This window comes from Aquarana catesbeiana, linkage group LG13 (genome assembly GCF_042186555.1).
Source record: "Aquarana catesbeiana isolate 2022-GZ linkage group LG13, ASM4218655v1, whole genome shotgun sequence".
Taxonomy (NCBI): domain Eukaryota; kingdom Metazoa; phylum Chordata; class Amphibia; order Anura; family Ranidae; genus Aquarana; species Aquarana catesbeiana.
Window position 1 is genome coordinate 30,684,027 of NC_133336.1, and position 15,590 is coordinate 30,699,616.

The 15,590-nt window shown below is 46.3% G+C and overlaps 1 protein-coding gene across 2 annotated transcripts in view; it reads right to left on the reverse strand.

Moving 5' to 3' along the window:
• AREL1 (apoptosis resistant E3 ubiquitin protein ligase 1) overlaps positions 1-15,590 on the reverse strand; it is a 34,898-nt gene that overhangs the window by 1,274 nt on the left and 18,034 nt on the right. For both annotated transcript variants that reach the window (XM_073608578.1, XM_073608579.1), the window contains exons 8-19: positions 13,135-13,352; positions 12,981-13,058; positions 12,531-12,672; positions 10,205-10,326; positions 9,476-9,551; positions 9,283-9,392; positions 8,878-9,057; positions 4,270-4,395; positions 4,006-4,135; positions 3,454-3,512; positions 844-933; positions 556-731 (exon numbers count right to left, since the gene is read on the reverse strand). In XM_073608578.1, the coding sequence (XP_073464679.1) occupies positions 556-731; positions 844-933; positions 3,454-3,512; positions 4,006-4,135; positions 4,270-4,395; positions 8,878-9,057; positions 9,283-9,392; positions 9,476-9,551; positions 10,205-10,326; positions 12,531-12,672; positions 12,981-13,058; positions 13,135-13,352 (1,507 nt within the window). The remainder of the gene's footprint in view (positions 1-555; positions 732-843; positions 934-3,453; positions 3,513-4,005; positions 4,136-4,269; positions 4,396-8,877; positions 9,058-9,282; positions 9,393-9,475; positions 9,552-10,204; positions 10,327-12,530; positions 12,673-12,980; positions 13,059-13,134; positions 13,353-15,590) is intronic.

Sequence of the window (15,590 nt, forward strand, 5' to 3'; positions counted from 1 at the left end):
AGTGAGTATAACAAGCATGTTTTACTGTTGTGGGTTTAATAACACCTCAACCACTTTAGTACCGGGCACTTTCACCCCCTTTCTGCCCAGAACAATTTTCAGCTTTCAGCGCTGTCACACTTTGAATGACAATTGCGCAGTCGTGCAACACTGTACCCATATGAAATTTGTATCTTTTTTCACACAAATAGAACTTTCCTTTGGTATTTAAATCACTGAGTTTAATTTTCGCTAATAAATAGATATGGAAAAAAAGACCAATTTTTTTCCTTTGTTAAAATGTTTTGTAAATAAGTCATTTTTCTCCTTCGCTGACGAGGCAGTAAAATGCAGCACTGACTGACATCACCGATGGGCGGGGGAAGTTTTTACACATTCCTTGATGCTGTGCAGAGAACTGGGCCAATCACAGCAGTCTTTGCCCCAGAGGATCTTATACTTTAATGCCCCAAAGTTACAGACTATTATTAACATTTGAAAAGCTCTGACTTATTCTGTAGTGCTGTACAGCAAACACCAAGCCATTTAAGTGGTCACAGTGGCACACAAACTTACCAGGTGTGAGCAGTGGGTAGTGTGCCATGGGTGGGGGATCCAATGATCTGAAAGCTTGGGCACAGGGCAGCGAACCCCCCTGGTGGGAGCTGGGAAGATCCTGTAGTAAACTGTAGTAGACGGGCTAGTTCCTCCTGTGTGAAGCTGGAAACCACAGCCCAAAACCAGCTCATCACCTGCCCGGGGCAAACATACCAGATCAATCAAACCGATGAAAGCACATCTCAGCTGACAGTACGCACAGATGCTGAACGAAGTGCACAAGCATACATTACACAAAGTGCTTACCTTTTCTCTGAAGTGCCAAGATCCTCCAATGACCACAGCATGGGCCTGGAAATCCTGCACAGCGATGTGCCCGGTGCCACACATGAGGAGCTGAGGAAACAGAGAGGAGGGTATGACTCAGAACACACATCAATCAATATGCAACAGGGGGGGGTCCGATACAGTCAGGCTATACAGCTGGCTAGAAGAGAATGGGACACTAGTAAATATAAAATTCCTAAACCAGCCTCTGTATAACCATTCCACTACCTGGCAGGTCTCAGTTTTTAGTGTCCCAGGCAGTTGGATATCTTGTCTTCAGTCTTGCTAGCCTTTCTTTTAATGCTTCACTACATTGTGGCTTCAGCTGGTCTCCATTCAGCAGCTATCTAGATGGACATTTCATCAGCATTAGATTTGTCATACCTGGACCCTCAATGGGAGGTGTGGGGCACACCTGGAATGGGACTTTTGGGCATTGGGCTCTGCGTTGTGATGCTTTCCATAACGGCCTGCAATGTGTTAGCCACAGAGCCCTTTCCAGGTCCAGAGCTGTGGCACAGACTCAGGTGTGACCATGTTTCTGAAACCTCACTCCATGAGTAAGGATGTTCAAGCTAAAGCATCCAGATTCTACCACATTAAGGAATAATGCTGAGGGACCAAGCTCTGATATCATTCCTTGAGTGGAGTTCTCTGCACTTCACTTCCTGCCATTCAGCCTGGAGGAAGCACCACGTGGATCTCACGTCTATTTCCAATACCCCCCCCCTACAGTGACCTAGTCATCTCTGCCCACCTAACCTACATCAGCACCAGCTGCCTGGATTTTGCGCATGGCGGCATCACCGCTGCATGGATGTAACAGGTCATCACACCGATACAGAGGAGACTATCCCGCTCCTACGGGTGACCCAAGCCCATACTTCCCTAGTGGCTCTGGGGGAATTACTCTGCATCCTCGTAATGAACCAGCATCTGTAATCCAGATTATTTGGCTGTGTGTGTTACACTATTTGGGCACCCGGCATGCAAAGGCTCTAAACATGCTCCAGCTGTCTATCTCTGAAGAGACTGGAAGCACCCTAAAGCAGTGGTCATCAACCCCGGTCCTCAGGGCCGACTAACAGGCCAGGTTTTATGTATTACCTTGGGGAGATGCAGACTAGCATACTGCAACTACTGAGCAGCAAATTATATCACCTGTGACGTATTTCAATTATCTTGCAAACCTGGCCTGTTAGTGTTTCCCTAAAGGCTCCTGAGCTCCACCTGAGTGTCTGAACTTTTCTCCTTTGAGAAGGAATATGTTAAATTGTGGTCTGTTCCCATTGTGTATACACAAGTGACCCACCTGAACAGAAACACCAGGCGACTGGTTGAGGGCATACTTACCTCTCTGAATTTCATAAACAGGCAGTTAAAAGTCCCTCCTTATGTTTCATTTTGAGTTGACTGGTGTCCTCGGTCCCATGTTGGTGGTAATTTTTTTCTATCAAACTGTGCCAACAAGGGGTGGATAGGCCCTGTTTTATGCAGCAGACAGAGCAAATGTTTGGAGCCCTGTGCTTTAGTTCTGTCAGCTCCTGGTAAGCATCTAAACATTTTGCCTGGGTCTGATATCTGTAAAATGTGCAGACCACTCTGGTTGCGTGTTTTGGAATACTGATGCCACAACCAAGCAGTATCTGACCTGCTTAGACTTTACCTAATGTCATGACTTTGGCCCTGCTCTTGACACTGTGAATAGCAATGCCAGAGGCGCCCATAGGAAGCTACTGCATCAATGTAGAAGGCTTGGGGGAGGATCAGGAAGAGTGCCACACATCTCCATTTACTTCTGCAGTAGGTACCTGATAGAGCCCGACTCCCACTCTGCCTTCTGTATGAAGGTGCAGCCCCATTTCTACAGCTGGAGTGCGGATTATGCATCCTGATGGGTCCTTGGGCAGTGTGCCACTGCTGTATTTTGGAAGCAAAACAACCCTCAAGCCAACTCCTCTACTCTGAGCCCCCTTCAGTTGCACTTCATCTATGAGGGGGTCACACAGCGTAATCTCTATGAGAGTGAATACATAAACGCTATAAAAGAGTAGCACACAATGATCTCTATATAATGGGGGTGGGGGGTTAAACAGACATCACATTAGCAAATTTAACCCAAGGCGAATCCTTACAAAAAGGGTGCATGACCCCCTGACCCCCCCCCCCACCAAGATTGCATGACCCCCTGACACCCCCCCCCCCCCCACCAAGATTGCATGACCTCCTGACATCCTCCCCCCCACCAAGAGTGCACGACCCCCTGACACTCTCCCCTCCCCCCACCAAGAGTGCATGACACACCCCCCCCCCCCATTTAGGAGTGCATGACCACCCTGACACCCCACCAGCACATGGACCTCATGACCTCTGACACTCACTCTCCCCCCCCCCCCCCCCCCCCCCCCACCAAGAGCACATGACACCTAACACTCTTCTACCCCCACCAAGAGTGCATGACCCCCTGACACTCCCCCCCTCACCCCCACCAAGAGCACATGACCCCCTGGACACCCCCCCACCCCTCCAAGAGTGTATGACCCCTTGAAACTCCACCTGACCATGAGTGCATGACCCCTTGACACTCACCTCCAACTCATTCTCATCAAAGATGCCAAGAAGGTTGTCTGGGATGAGTTCATTCAGCCCTGTGAGAAGAAAGAACAGCTCAGAACACAATGTCTCCAACTTACACAGAGATGGCCTTCTAACAAGATGGCTCCACCCAACAGACACCCCCAGACTGGGTTCATGCTGGCTCTACTGTACACACACTAAAGCCTAATACACACCACTAGTTTTAAAAACTGACAGCTCCAGTTGGAGCTGCTGTACTAAAATCCGATGTTGGTACAGCGCACTCCCCTGCGATTCTATTGTGTTCTGAAAGGGGGACAGCCCCCCCGCCAGAAAGCTCCGGTCAGAGCTCTCAGCTATTGGCTGAGAGCGCTGATCGGCTGCTGGTATTTCAGCATGCGCGGCCTGCTTCTGTCGGATCAAGCTGCCATACACATGGGCCGAATATTGGATAGTTTTGATTGAAGCGGCCAATGTCGCCTAACATTTGGTCCGTGTGTACGAGGCTTTAGGGGCAGCCTCAGAACAAGACCATTTCACCCACATTCATCAGATTTCCCTCACCTTTTAAGAAATGTTCCACCTCCTCCCGCACCTGGTTGCACAATCGGTGCTGGGCTAAAAGATTTAGATAATAGATCTTGTTCTCATTTGTGACAGGAATGTGAGCTCCACCCGGAATCAGCTCCACCACCTACAAAAAAAGAAATCCAGACAAGAGTACATTAATCCCGCATAGGAATGTCCTACCAGGCCAGGCCTCTGTTACATGATTACTACTAGAAGCTGGCTGAACAACAGACACAAGCTACATGAACAGACGCTGACCTTTTCCAGCTGACCCCCGCGCCCATATTTCTCTTCTGCAAAGACCAGATCTGTATCTGTGACATCATGAGTGAGGAGATACAGGACCTTGGACTGGAAGAAATCCGGGTCATCGGTCTCAAAATACTAAAATTCAAAAACAAGGGAGAAAGATCGCTCATTATCATAAAGTGTGTAGCATGTCAGTGTACCACCCATACTGCTTCTCATCCACATGCTGTGCTCTCACTGGCATATTGGCCCTTATCCACCCTTTTCCATTCACAATACAAGTGGTTCTAAACGCAGAAGGTTTTTGATCTTCATGCATTCTATGCATGAAAATAAAACATCTTCTGTGTGCGGCAGCCACCCTAATATTTACCTGAGCCCCATCTCTATCCAGCGATGTTGCACGAAAGCCTCAGTTGTCTGGGACTCTCCCTTCTCATTGGCTGAGACACACCCGCAAGCGCCATTGGCTCCCATTAATCAAAGTCAGTGAGCCAATGAGGAGAGGGGGGCGGGGACAAGCTGCAGCTCCGTGTTTGAATGGACGCACAGAGCAGCAGCTTGGCTCCGGTAACCCCATAGCAAGCTGCTTGCTGTGGGGGCACTTGGCAGGAGGGAGGGGCCAGGAGCGCCGGCGAGGGACCTGAGAAGAGGAGGATCCGGCTGTTCTGTGCAAAACCACTCCACAGAGCAGGTAAGTATAACTTGTTTTTATTTTTAACAAAAAATAAAATAAATAATGAAGAGACTTTAGTATCAGTTTAGCGTTTAAAATAAATGCTATACTTACTAAGCGATTCATGATTTTGTTTTACAGAACATCTCCTTCATTCAGATTTACATTGCCCAGGCACCAGGGGGAAGATATAGGGGAGGTGGAGCAAGTCACATCTGACGTTCTGCTCTGGAAGGGGGGGGGGATTTGTAACTACACTTCCCATGATACCATAGGAATTCACTGTTGTGGTGGGCAGGTATTCTCTCAGAATCGGCAACCCATCAGATTAGGTAACGGAAGCGAAACTCCGTCGGCTGCGCATGCATTCCACAACTACCAGGTTTGCTAATCTGATAGAACACCTGCAGTCAAAAGGCGGCAGCGGACATCTTACTACACCCAGTAATGGCTTGAATTTCACAGTAATTTTAGCAATAAAGTGAGCGTATATAAATAAATATAGTATACTGACATCGGTGATGCTGTTTTCATGTTGCACTTTGAAAGAAGCTGGACGGCAGCAGTAGGAAGGTGGTGGAGGCCATGTTGGTACACCCTGCACTGCTCAGCACTAAACCTTCAGCCTTTCAAATATAAACATTAAAAATAGCATCACAGATGTCAATATACTATATGTATCTATATACCCGCTCACTTTATTGCTAAAATTACTCTAAAATTCAAGAGGTAGCTGGGTGTAGTAAGATGTCCGCTGCCTTCTTCTGACTGCAGGTGTTCTGTCAGATTAGCCTTCCTGGAAGCGGTGAAACCCATGTGCAGCTGACGCAACGTCACATCCATTACCTAATCTGACGGAACACAGGCATACAGTCAGTGATTAGGGCTGTTCCTGCCTGTGCGCAGGTCATGACCGGATGCAGTGGAGATCATACATGCTCACAGAAGGAAGGTTGTACAGTACATTACCATTTTCTCTGGAAACTATGCATCGATTTTGATGTCAAATTTTGATTTAGTTTTAGTCATAGTCTTTTGGCTAAAATACCATTTTAGTTTTAGTCATTTGAATTGTTTTAATTTTAGTCAACTAAAACTTCCAGTACATTTTAGTCAACTAAAATTTAATGGGTTTAGTTAAATTGTAATGCATTATTTAAACTACTTCCGGACTGCCCACCGCACATATACTGCAGCAGAGTGGCCCAGCTGCACAAAACAACAAGGGAGCAAGGGAGAAACAGAACCCCTTTCAGTTTTATTTTTGCCATCTATGTTCCATTGGAGAGATTTCCCTTCACTTCCTGTCCCACAGCCAAAACAGGAAGCAAGAGAAAAACTCTGCAGATTAAGGGAGTTCCTTGGAGCCCACCAGGTCACCAGAACTATTGTCCCTATTGGAAGAATTCCCCTCTTATACTTTTCTGGGGACAACCCAAAATTTGGGATTTTCTTTTACTTTCAATGATAATGGTATACAGGACAAATAGAGAGGGTAAGTCTACCCAACCGGGGGGGGGGGGGTTGGGGGCACAGACAGCAATAAAAGCTGACAGGGGGTTCCAATCCCTCTCCACTCGATCAAAAAACTGAAAAAGAAAAAATTTTGCCTTTAGTAATACTTTAAGCATTTCTTTAAAATTGTCAAAATTATATAAACTCCTGGAGTGAAAATCGAACAACATATTATTTATGGTATTAAAAAAAGTGTTTGTTATTTTTTTTTTTACAAAACACTAATATTATTAATAATTAGGAGATCCTGTTCCCTTAAAAGCAGATTAAACAGCACAGTACTTGTGCTGTGTAATCTGCCCCTCTCTAAACTGTAAAAAAACCTGGCTGATCCTGTCTCTGCGCTGACCACGATAATCAGGGCTGCTGAGCCCCGACCACCGTGGTCAGTGCAAGTCCCTCCATCATCTGCAGCCCTCCTCTCCTCTCCTCTCCTCTCCTCTCCCCCTGCCTGTCAGCTCTGTGTCTGTGTCTCTGCCACCCCCTCCTCCGCTATTAGTAAAAATAAAAAATTATAAATGGTCACAGCCAGCCCCTCTATTATAGATGGGCACACCACACTGTATAATTCTTCTATAAAAACAAGGCAGGTAAATATCTTTTTTGAGTGATCTTCAGGCCGGTCACGTGAATCTCGGCCGGTTCCCAGGGCTACTGCAGGAGAATCTGAGTGGCCATGTGACCTCTCCAGCTGACGTCAGAGGGAGATCTCGGCCCCTCCTGCAGAAGCCATCCATCGGAGATGTAAAGCGACCAGCCTGAAGATAGCTCTAAATAGGTATTTACATGCCTCGTTTTTTATAAAAAAAGACATGTACAGTGTGCTATGCCTATCTCTAATAGAGGGGCTGGCAGTGATTTGTATGTATGGGTTCACAAACACTTTAAAGGTTTGAACATGCACTACAGACACAGATTTAACTGTTGTGATATACAGTATAACCAGTGTTAATTTTGACGTCAAAATTTCGGTTTTAGTCATATTTTAGTCGACTAAAATAGTGTTAATTTTGTAGATGAAAATATTTTAGTCAGTCAACGAAATGAACACTGCTGAGAGCCATTCCCTTTGTAAGAAAACAGCAGAGCTTAGTCAACAACTGGGAAACAGCAGGAATATGGAGCATGTTGGGGGTCAGCTGATAACTTCTAAATATCAATGGACAGCATTTTTTTTTTTTTTTTTTTTTTTTTTTTAAGCCCCTTCCGGCTGACCAAATGTATGCAAGCAGCCTCACGAAAGTGGGCCCGTACCTCTTTGTGCTGGGAGCGGGCCACACAAGGCTGAGATCAGGGGGGGGGTCTCACCAAGAGCACCGGGTCTCGAACTAACAATCGGAACGAAGGACTCCAAGTTCTGGGTCACTTGATCACTGTGATAGCTTCTGATTGGCTATCATAGTAGTGATCAGTCACTGCTGTGGAGCCCACCCAAGTAGTTCCTGTTCTGAAAGAAAAGAAAGATACATTGCATCTTTCTCTTCGTGCAGAAGAGAAAAAAAAACAAACAAACAAACAACAACAAAAAAAAGTGTGGCGTAAAAAAAAATTAAATTAATAATTTAATATAATATAAAAATAGCTAGATTGAGGTTTGATTTAGGTCAGTGCTAGGTTCAAAAAGGTCAAAGTTCAGTATATTTTGGGTAGGATTTTTTTTTTTTTTTTTTAAAGGACTTTAAAGTTTGTATTAGTGCAAGTGTGTTTTAGGTATAAATAAAAAATAAATAAAAAAATGTGCACTGGGCTGTACTACGGGTAAAAAAAAACAAAAAAACAACTAACATACACATATGTGGTATCGCTGCGATCATCAAGAGCAGAAAATTTTATTTTGGGTTGTTCTTTGGTGGTTAATTATGGTATTAGCAAGAAATTTACAGCTAAATTCAAAAAGCAAAAAAAATGTTTTCACTAAATTTGGGCCAGTTTTCCTTTGATAATTTCATGAGATGTTACCTATTACCACCAAAGGAAAGCCCCATTTTTTTTTCAGAACACACACACAGCATAATCCCCCTAGATACACAAAAGTAGTTGCTATTATATGTACAGCTTTACTAAACACATGTCAAAGTTGCAGTTGTTTTCCCCTCAGTCACTAAGAGGTTATTAAGGCAAAGAATGGCATTGTGAATGGTATATCCCTCCTTGCTGCAATTCCGCTTTAAGAGTTGGGAGCCTCGTCTCCTCACACATCCAGCCTCATCTCCTCACACATCTAGGACTTATCTCCCTTCCCAGCCATGGCCACCCTGAACCCTACATGACCAGTCACAATACTGAAACCATATTTAAATAAGTGCTGTAAATATAATTGATGCAATGAAGCTATCTAACCTGTGCAGTAATGCCTTTAGTAAATTTATATGGTTACTCCCCCCCACTCAAACTACAGAACATGATCCCTTGGATTCTTGTTGTACCTTATAGTGCATTCGAAGTCCGATGATCTGAGCCAGGAAAGAGCGGGTGAATCGGGCCCTCACCAGCTGTTCATATCCTCCTCCCTGACATGATTCAAACAGGCACTTCCCAACCACCCGGCCAGCAAACTCATACAGCTTTATACGGAGCCCAGGAGGCCTGCAGGGGTTGGGGTGAACCTGAAAAACATAACCATACATAGAAAATACAGGGAACACTTTTTTTTTTTTTTTGGGGGGGGGGGCACGCATTATCTACCCACCCATAGACCACAACCACTCATTTACATTAGCCACACCCTCACATTGGCAGAGGGAGGTGCATGGGGTGACATGAAGCTGAAGGACTGTCCAGGCCCTTTGAGAGGTAAGCATAGGAATAAAAGGTAGCGGGGGAGGACTCACCAGGCCCTGGGTATTGTCACTGAAGCGAGTGAAGAGTTTATTGTTTGTATCAAATAAAGCTTTACAGATCAATTCAAACCACTCTCGGCGCGGTCCACCCCAGTCCAGAGCTGCAGACAAAGCAATATAAGATATTAGACAAGCCATGTCATTGCATATTAGAGTTTAATCATCTGCTCCACCCACAACCTACCTTCTTCATCCTGGAAAATCACTTCAAAGTTTTTGCTCCAGTCAGATACAGAAAAGTTCCTTGTTGTTCGAAGAGACTGACGAAAAGGGAGAAAGGGATTATCTAGAAAACAGCTTCATCTCCACATCAACAGAGGGGAGGGCGTGGGGACCGCCCCCGGCAGCAACAGGAGGGGAGGGCGTGGGGACCGCCCCCGGCAGCAACAGGAGGGGAGGGCGTGGGGACCGCCCCCGGCAGCAACAGGAGGGGAGGGCGTGGGGACCGCCCCCGGCAGCAACAGGAGGGGAGGGCGTGGGGACCGCCCCCGGCAGCAACAGGAGGGGAGGGCGTGGGGACCGCCCCCGGCAGCAACAGGAGGGGAGGGCGTGGGGACCGCTCCCGGCAGCAACAGGAGGGGAGGGCGTGGGGACCGCTCCCGGCAGCAACAGGAGGGGAGGGCGTGGGGACCGCTCCCGGCAGCAACAGGAGGGGAGGGCGTGGGGACCGCTCCCGGCAGCAACAGGAGGGGAGGGTGTGGGGACTGCCCCCGGCAGCAACAGGAGGGGAGGGCGTGGGGACCGCTCCCGGCAGCAACAGGAGGGGAGGGCGTGGGGACCGCTCCCGGCAGCAACAGGAGGGGAGGGCGTGGGGACCGCCCCCGGCAGCAACAGGAGGGGAGGGCGTGGGGACCGCCCCCGGCAGCAACAGGAGGGGAGGATAAGAATGTGATAATGAAGTACGGCTACTCACACTCTCCAGCAATGAGTGCCTGTTCACTCTTAGGGCTATCTTGCTGCGGTTCTTCTTGCAGTGGATGTTTTTAAGCTCTTTCTGGAAGAAGGCAACTTTATCCTGGAATGTCTCAGATCCACCTAGAACAGACGACACAAGATGACCCCATCAAAATCTAAATCTATTTATCCAATCTCATAGCCCAAGGATCTCCAAACGTTCTAAACAAAGGGCCACTTTTTTATCCTTCAGACTTTAGGAGGGGCCAGACTTTGATCAATAGGAGTAGAAAATGTCCTGGGGTCGGTAACAATGCCCCATCTTGGCTACAGTGGGAGGAATAGTGCCCCATTGTTAACCACTTCCTGCAGGGAGGGCATGCATGGACGTCCTCCCGTTTTAGTGGTTGTACCGGGCTGATGCCTGCACCCAGAGGCATCAACCCGGTATTGTTCTTTTCAGCCAAAGATTTCCTGCACCGTGAGAACAATCATAGTGGCAGTTCAGACGTCCCCTCCCACCGTGCGATCGGCGAGCCGGAGAAGGAATCTGCCAGCGCCGGAAGTTGACCATAGAGATTTCCGAGGAACGGATGGTCCCCGATCATTTCTATGATTCTCGGAGGCCCGACCGTGATGTTAGGACGTCACGTCCGGCCCGGCAGTTGTAAATACCACCGTGTACTTGGCTGGAAAGCGGAGATCGTCCTGTTTTTTTTTTTTTTTTTTGATCTCAGGCTATCCAGCCTGAAGGAGAGATTTGACCCCAGATCTCTCCATAAAGAGGACCTGTCGTGCCCTATTCCTATTACAAGGGATGTTTACATTCCTTGTAATAAAAAACTCTAAACAGGTAGCCAAAAAAAATTTAAAAAATTTTCAACCATTGCCTAAGGCGATTTTTAAGTACAGAAGTTTGGCGCCATTCCACGAGTGTGTACAATTTTAAAAGCGTGACATGTTGGGTATCTTTTTACTCAGCCTAACATCTTTACACAAAAAAATAAAATATTATTATTGTTATTATTATTAAAAATAATAATAATAATAATAATAATAATAATAATAATAATAATGGGCTAACTTTTTTTTTTTGTGGTGGGGGGGTTTATGAATTAAAAAAGAAAAAAAAACTAAATGAATTGTTTGAAAAGTTGCTGCGCAAATACCATGTGACATAAAAAATTGCAACTACCGCCATTTTATTCTCTAGGATAGTAATGGCAAACCTTGGCACCCCAGATGTTTTGGTACTACATTTTCCATGATGCTCCACTACAAAGCAGAGTGCATGAGCATCATGGGAAATGTAGTTCCAAAAAATCTGGGGTTCCAAGGTTTGCCATCACTGTCCTAGGGTCTCCGCTAAAAAAAAAAAAAAAACAAAAAAAAAAAAAACACATATATAATGTTTGGGGGTTCTGAGTAATTTCCTAGCAAAAAAAATTAGGAGCAAAGTACCAGAATTGGCCCTGATGGGAAGTGGTTAATGTCAGTGGGAGGCATAGTGCCCCATAGTGGGCGACAGTGGGAGGAATAGTGCCCAGTGTTAATTTTAGTCTTAGGACTAAAATGGCATTTTAGTTTTAGTCCCAATTTAGTCTTCTGCAATTGTTTTAGTCGTATTTAGTCGACTAAATCTCTAGTACATTTTAGTCGACTAAAATGTCCTACGTTTTAGTTGACTAAAATCTCCAGTACATTTCAGTAATTGCAATTTAGTTTTAGTCATAGTCTTTTGACTAAAATGGCATTTTAGTTTTAGTCTCATTTAGTAGTAATAGTCGTATTTTAGTCATCTCAATTGTGTTAGTTTTAGTCGTATTTTAGTCGACTAAAATAGTATTCATTTACTCGACTAAAACGTTTTAGTCATTTTAGTCGACTAAATTAATACTGATAGTGCCCCATAGTGGACGACAGTGGGAGGAATAGTGCCCCATAGTGGGCGACAGCGGGAGGAATAATGCCCCATAGTGGGCGACAGCGGGAGGAATAATGCCCCATAGTGGGCGACAGCGGGAGGAATAATGCCCCATAGTGGGCGACAGCGGGAGGAATAATGCCCCAAGTAATATAGGGTTTAGTATATGAGAATGAACCTTTAATGGGCTGCGATAGTGGTCTCCAAGCTGCGTCCGCAGTTTGGAAACCACTATCATAGCTCATTAAAGGTTTATTCTCATATACGAAACCCCATACTGCCGCCACTATACCACACCAGACCTGGTATATCCCTCTAAACCTCACCCATTCTGTAACACAACATCCACATCCCTTGGAAAGATCCGACTCCCTATGTCACCCCGCAGAGATCTGCATAGGATCTATGGGTTTAAACTCACCGATATTAAGGTGAAGGAAACGTGTGAAGGTGGCAGCCATGACATTGCGGTCTTTGCAACTGACTTCTATTGGCGGCTGCAGGCCATCGTCCACTTGTAGAGAGAGCAGACCATGCAGAGGGTCCGGGGGGAGGTACAGGAACTGCACACAAAAATACAGCCACAAGGAATTAACCTGAGACTTCTTGCCTAGCAAGAGGCATACAAAAGAGATATAAGTAGGTTGTGCTAAGTGGAATAGCATAAAGGAAAGCGGCATTAGGCTGGGCACCAGGTGTAAAGTTCCATAAGAGGAAGGTGTGATATAATGGAGGCGATAGAAGGCAGAGAAGGGCTATCATACAATGAAGGTGTGATATATAGAAGTGAGAGAGACACAGGACAGAGAAGAGCCATATGAGGAAGGTGCGATATATAAAACGTGAAGGACACAGGAAGTCTCTATCTCACCTTGGTCCCAGGACATACTCGGAAAGTGAAGAGCCTCCACGGAATAATACGAAGGTAAAATTCTTTTACTGACAGTTGCTGCAGTAGAACATACAGACGTTCAGGTCATTGGCAGAATGGGAGAGGCTCTCCGCACCAGAAAAGTAGGACTCACCTTTGGGGAAATGTAAAAGTACACCTTTTTAAGTTTCTTCATTCTTTCCAGGGAGTTCCCATTACAAGATGTTGTTCGATCCTCTTTCGGGCTGGTGGATGACGGACTTTGCGGTCCAGAGACATTGGGTGGACTTGAGGGTGGGTAGAGGTAACCCTCAAAGAAAACTCCAACTCCAGAACGTAAAACATTGTTATCCACAGCGGCTTTCTCCTCATCTGGAAGGGAACATACACAGCATGATGCACATGAAAACATGCGATGGACAGAAAGCATAAAACTCAACATGCAAGGTGCACAGCATGGGACAAAAGTAAAACTCAAACTGGAGAGTGCAAAATCTGATGTAGCTCTACATAGAAATCAGCTTCCAGTAGATCGCGGCTGGGTGACTGGTAGATTGCGGTCTGGGTTTGCTGACCTGCCATCCCAGAGCATCAGAGTGCAATGCAGAGGGACTACTTGTAAAGTAGGAGGTGTAGTAGGGAGTAAGAGCCGCATAAGCTGATGCCTCCTCTATAGTGCCGGCTTCTGTCCCATGCGAAGTGATACCAACCGCACTCCACCGGTTATCCCGGCTAGAGGTCTCCAGAGTGGCGCCAGCAGCAGGAAAGAGGAGATCTTCAGTGTGAAGCAATACACCAGGCACAATAGTATAGGGCTGCTTTCACACTGATGTGCTGCGGTTTCCCCACACCGCGGGTGTGGTGCAGTGTACCTGTGGGTTTGCTGAGCTTAGCCATAGACTTGTATTATATTCTGTGTCTTTAACCATCTCAATACCGGGCACTTTCACCCCCTTCCTGCCCAGGCCATTTTTCAGCTTTCAGCGCTGTCACACTTTGAATGACAAATTGCGTGGTCATGCAACACTGTACCCAAATGAAATTTTTATTATTTTTTCCCCACAAGTAGAGCTTTCTTTTGGTGGTATTTGATCACCTCTGCGGTTTTTATTTTTTGCGCTATAAACAAAAGAAGAGCGACAATTTTGAAAAAATAATAAAATATCCAATTTTTTTTTTTTTTTTTTAATTTTTTTACTCAGTTTAGGCCGATATGTATCTTCTACATATTTTTGGAAAAAAAAAAATAAAAATCAAAATAAACGTTATTGATTGGTTTGCGCAAAAGTTATAGCATGTACAAAATAGGGGATAGATTTATAGCATTTTTATTTATTTTTTACTAGTAATGGCGGCGATCTGCGATTTTTATCGTGACTGCGATATTGTGGCGGACATATCGGACACTTGGCACATTTTTGGGACCATTCACACTTATACAGCGATCCGTGCTATAAAAATGCACGGTTTACTGTATAAATGTGACTGTCAGGAAAGGGGTTAACACTAGGGGGTGATCGAGGGGTTAATTATGTTGCTAGGGAGTGTTTCTAACTGAAGGGGGAAGGGACTCACAAGGGGAGGAGACCGATCAGTGTTGCTCTATACTGAGAACACACATCGGTCTCCTCTCCGACAGGACGTGGATTTGTGTGTTTACACACACAGATCCACGGTCCTGCCGTGTTACCGGGCAATAGCGGGTGCCCGGCGGACATCGCGGCCGCCCGGCACACGCATCGGGTGCCCAGTGAAACGGCAGGCGTGCGCGATTGCCGCCGGTGGCGCGCGCCCCCTATTGGGCAGGGAAGGCGAGGGTGTCGTATGACGCCCTCCCAGAACGAGAGCTGCACTGTCTGGCCGTCATATGACAGCCGGCGGGTGGCAAGCGGTTAAGCTCCACTCCTGCAGGATATAATAGAAGTCTATGGCAAAGCACATCTAACCCAGGAATTTCGCAGGTAAACTGCAGCACATTTTATAAGGGGCTCAGAACAGTAAGGGTTCACATTTACATTTGGGGGTGGTGGTAAAAACCCCATTAGGCAAGACATGTTTTTACTACCCCCCCGCCCCAACCGCACCCTCTTTAGTTGCAGTGGCGAGGGGTGTACACATGCTGCAGAAGGAGTTATACTCCCCGTCATGGTTGGTGGGTGTAGCACTTGCCAAGCATGACCCATGCAAGTGAATGAGGCCACTCTGCTGTACTGCACAAGATTGCAGGGCAATTGCAAACAAGGGGTTAAAGCAGGCAGCGTTGTGCTGCTGTCTCACCACCTGCTTTAACCCTTTGTACCCCACAGAAGCATGAAATTGAGGGGCGCTTGCAGAGTGGACCCATTTACTTGAATGGGGCGCAATTGGCAGGTGGGAGCACCCACCAAAAGCAACAGAGGGCTTAATTCCTGCTGCGGCATGTGTACACCTTTGGCTGCTGCCTCAGCAGCTAAGGGGGGTAGGGATTGGGGGCAGTAAAACCGCACGGTTTTACTGCCCCCCAACTTGGCGTGTGAATGAGCCCTAAGAGTGCCGCTGCCGAATGCGATTAAGAACTAATTTACTAGTGCATTAGGCACTGCTGCTCTTCTAAAAAGAGATCCGAGTGCG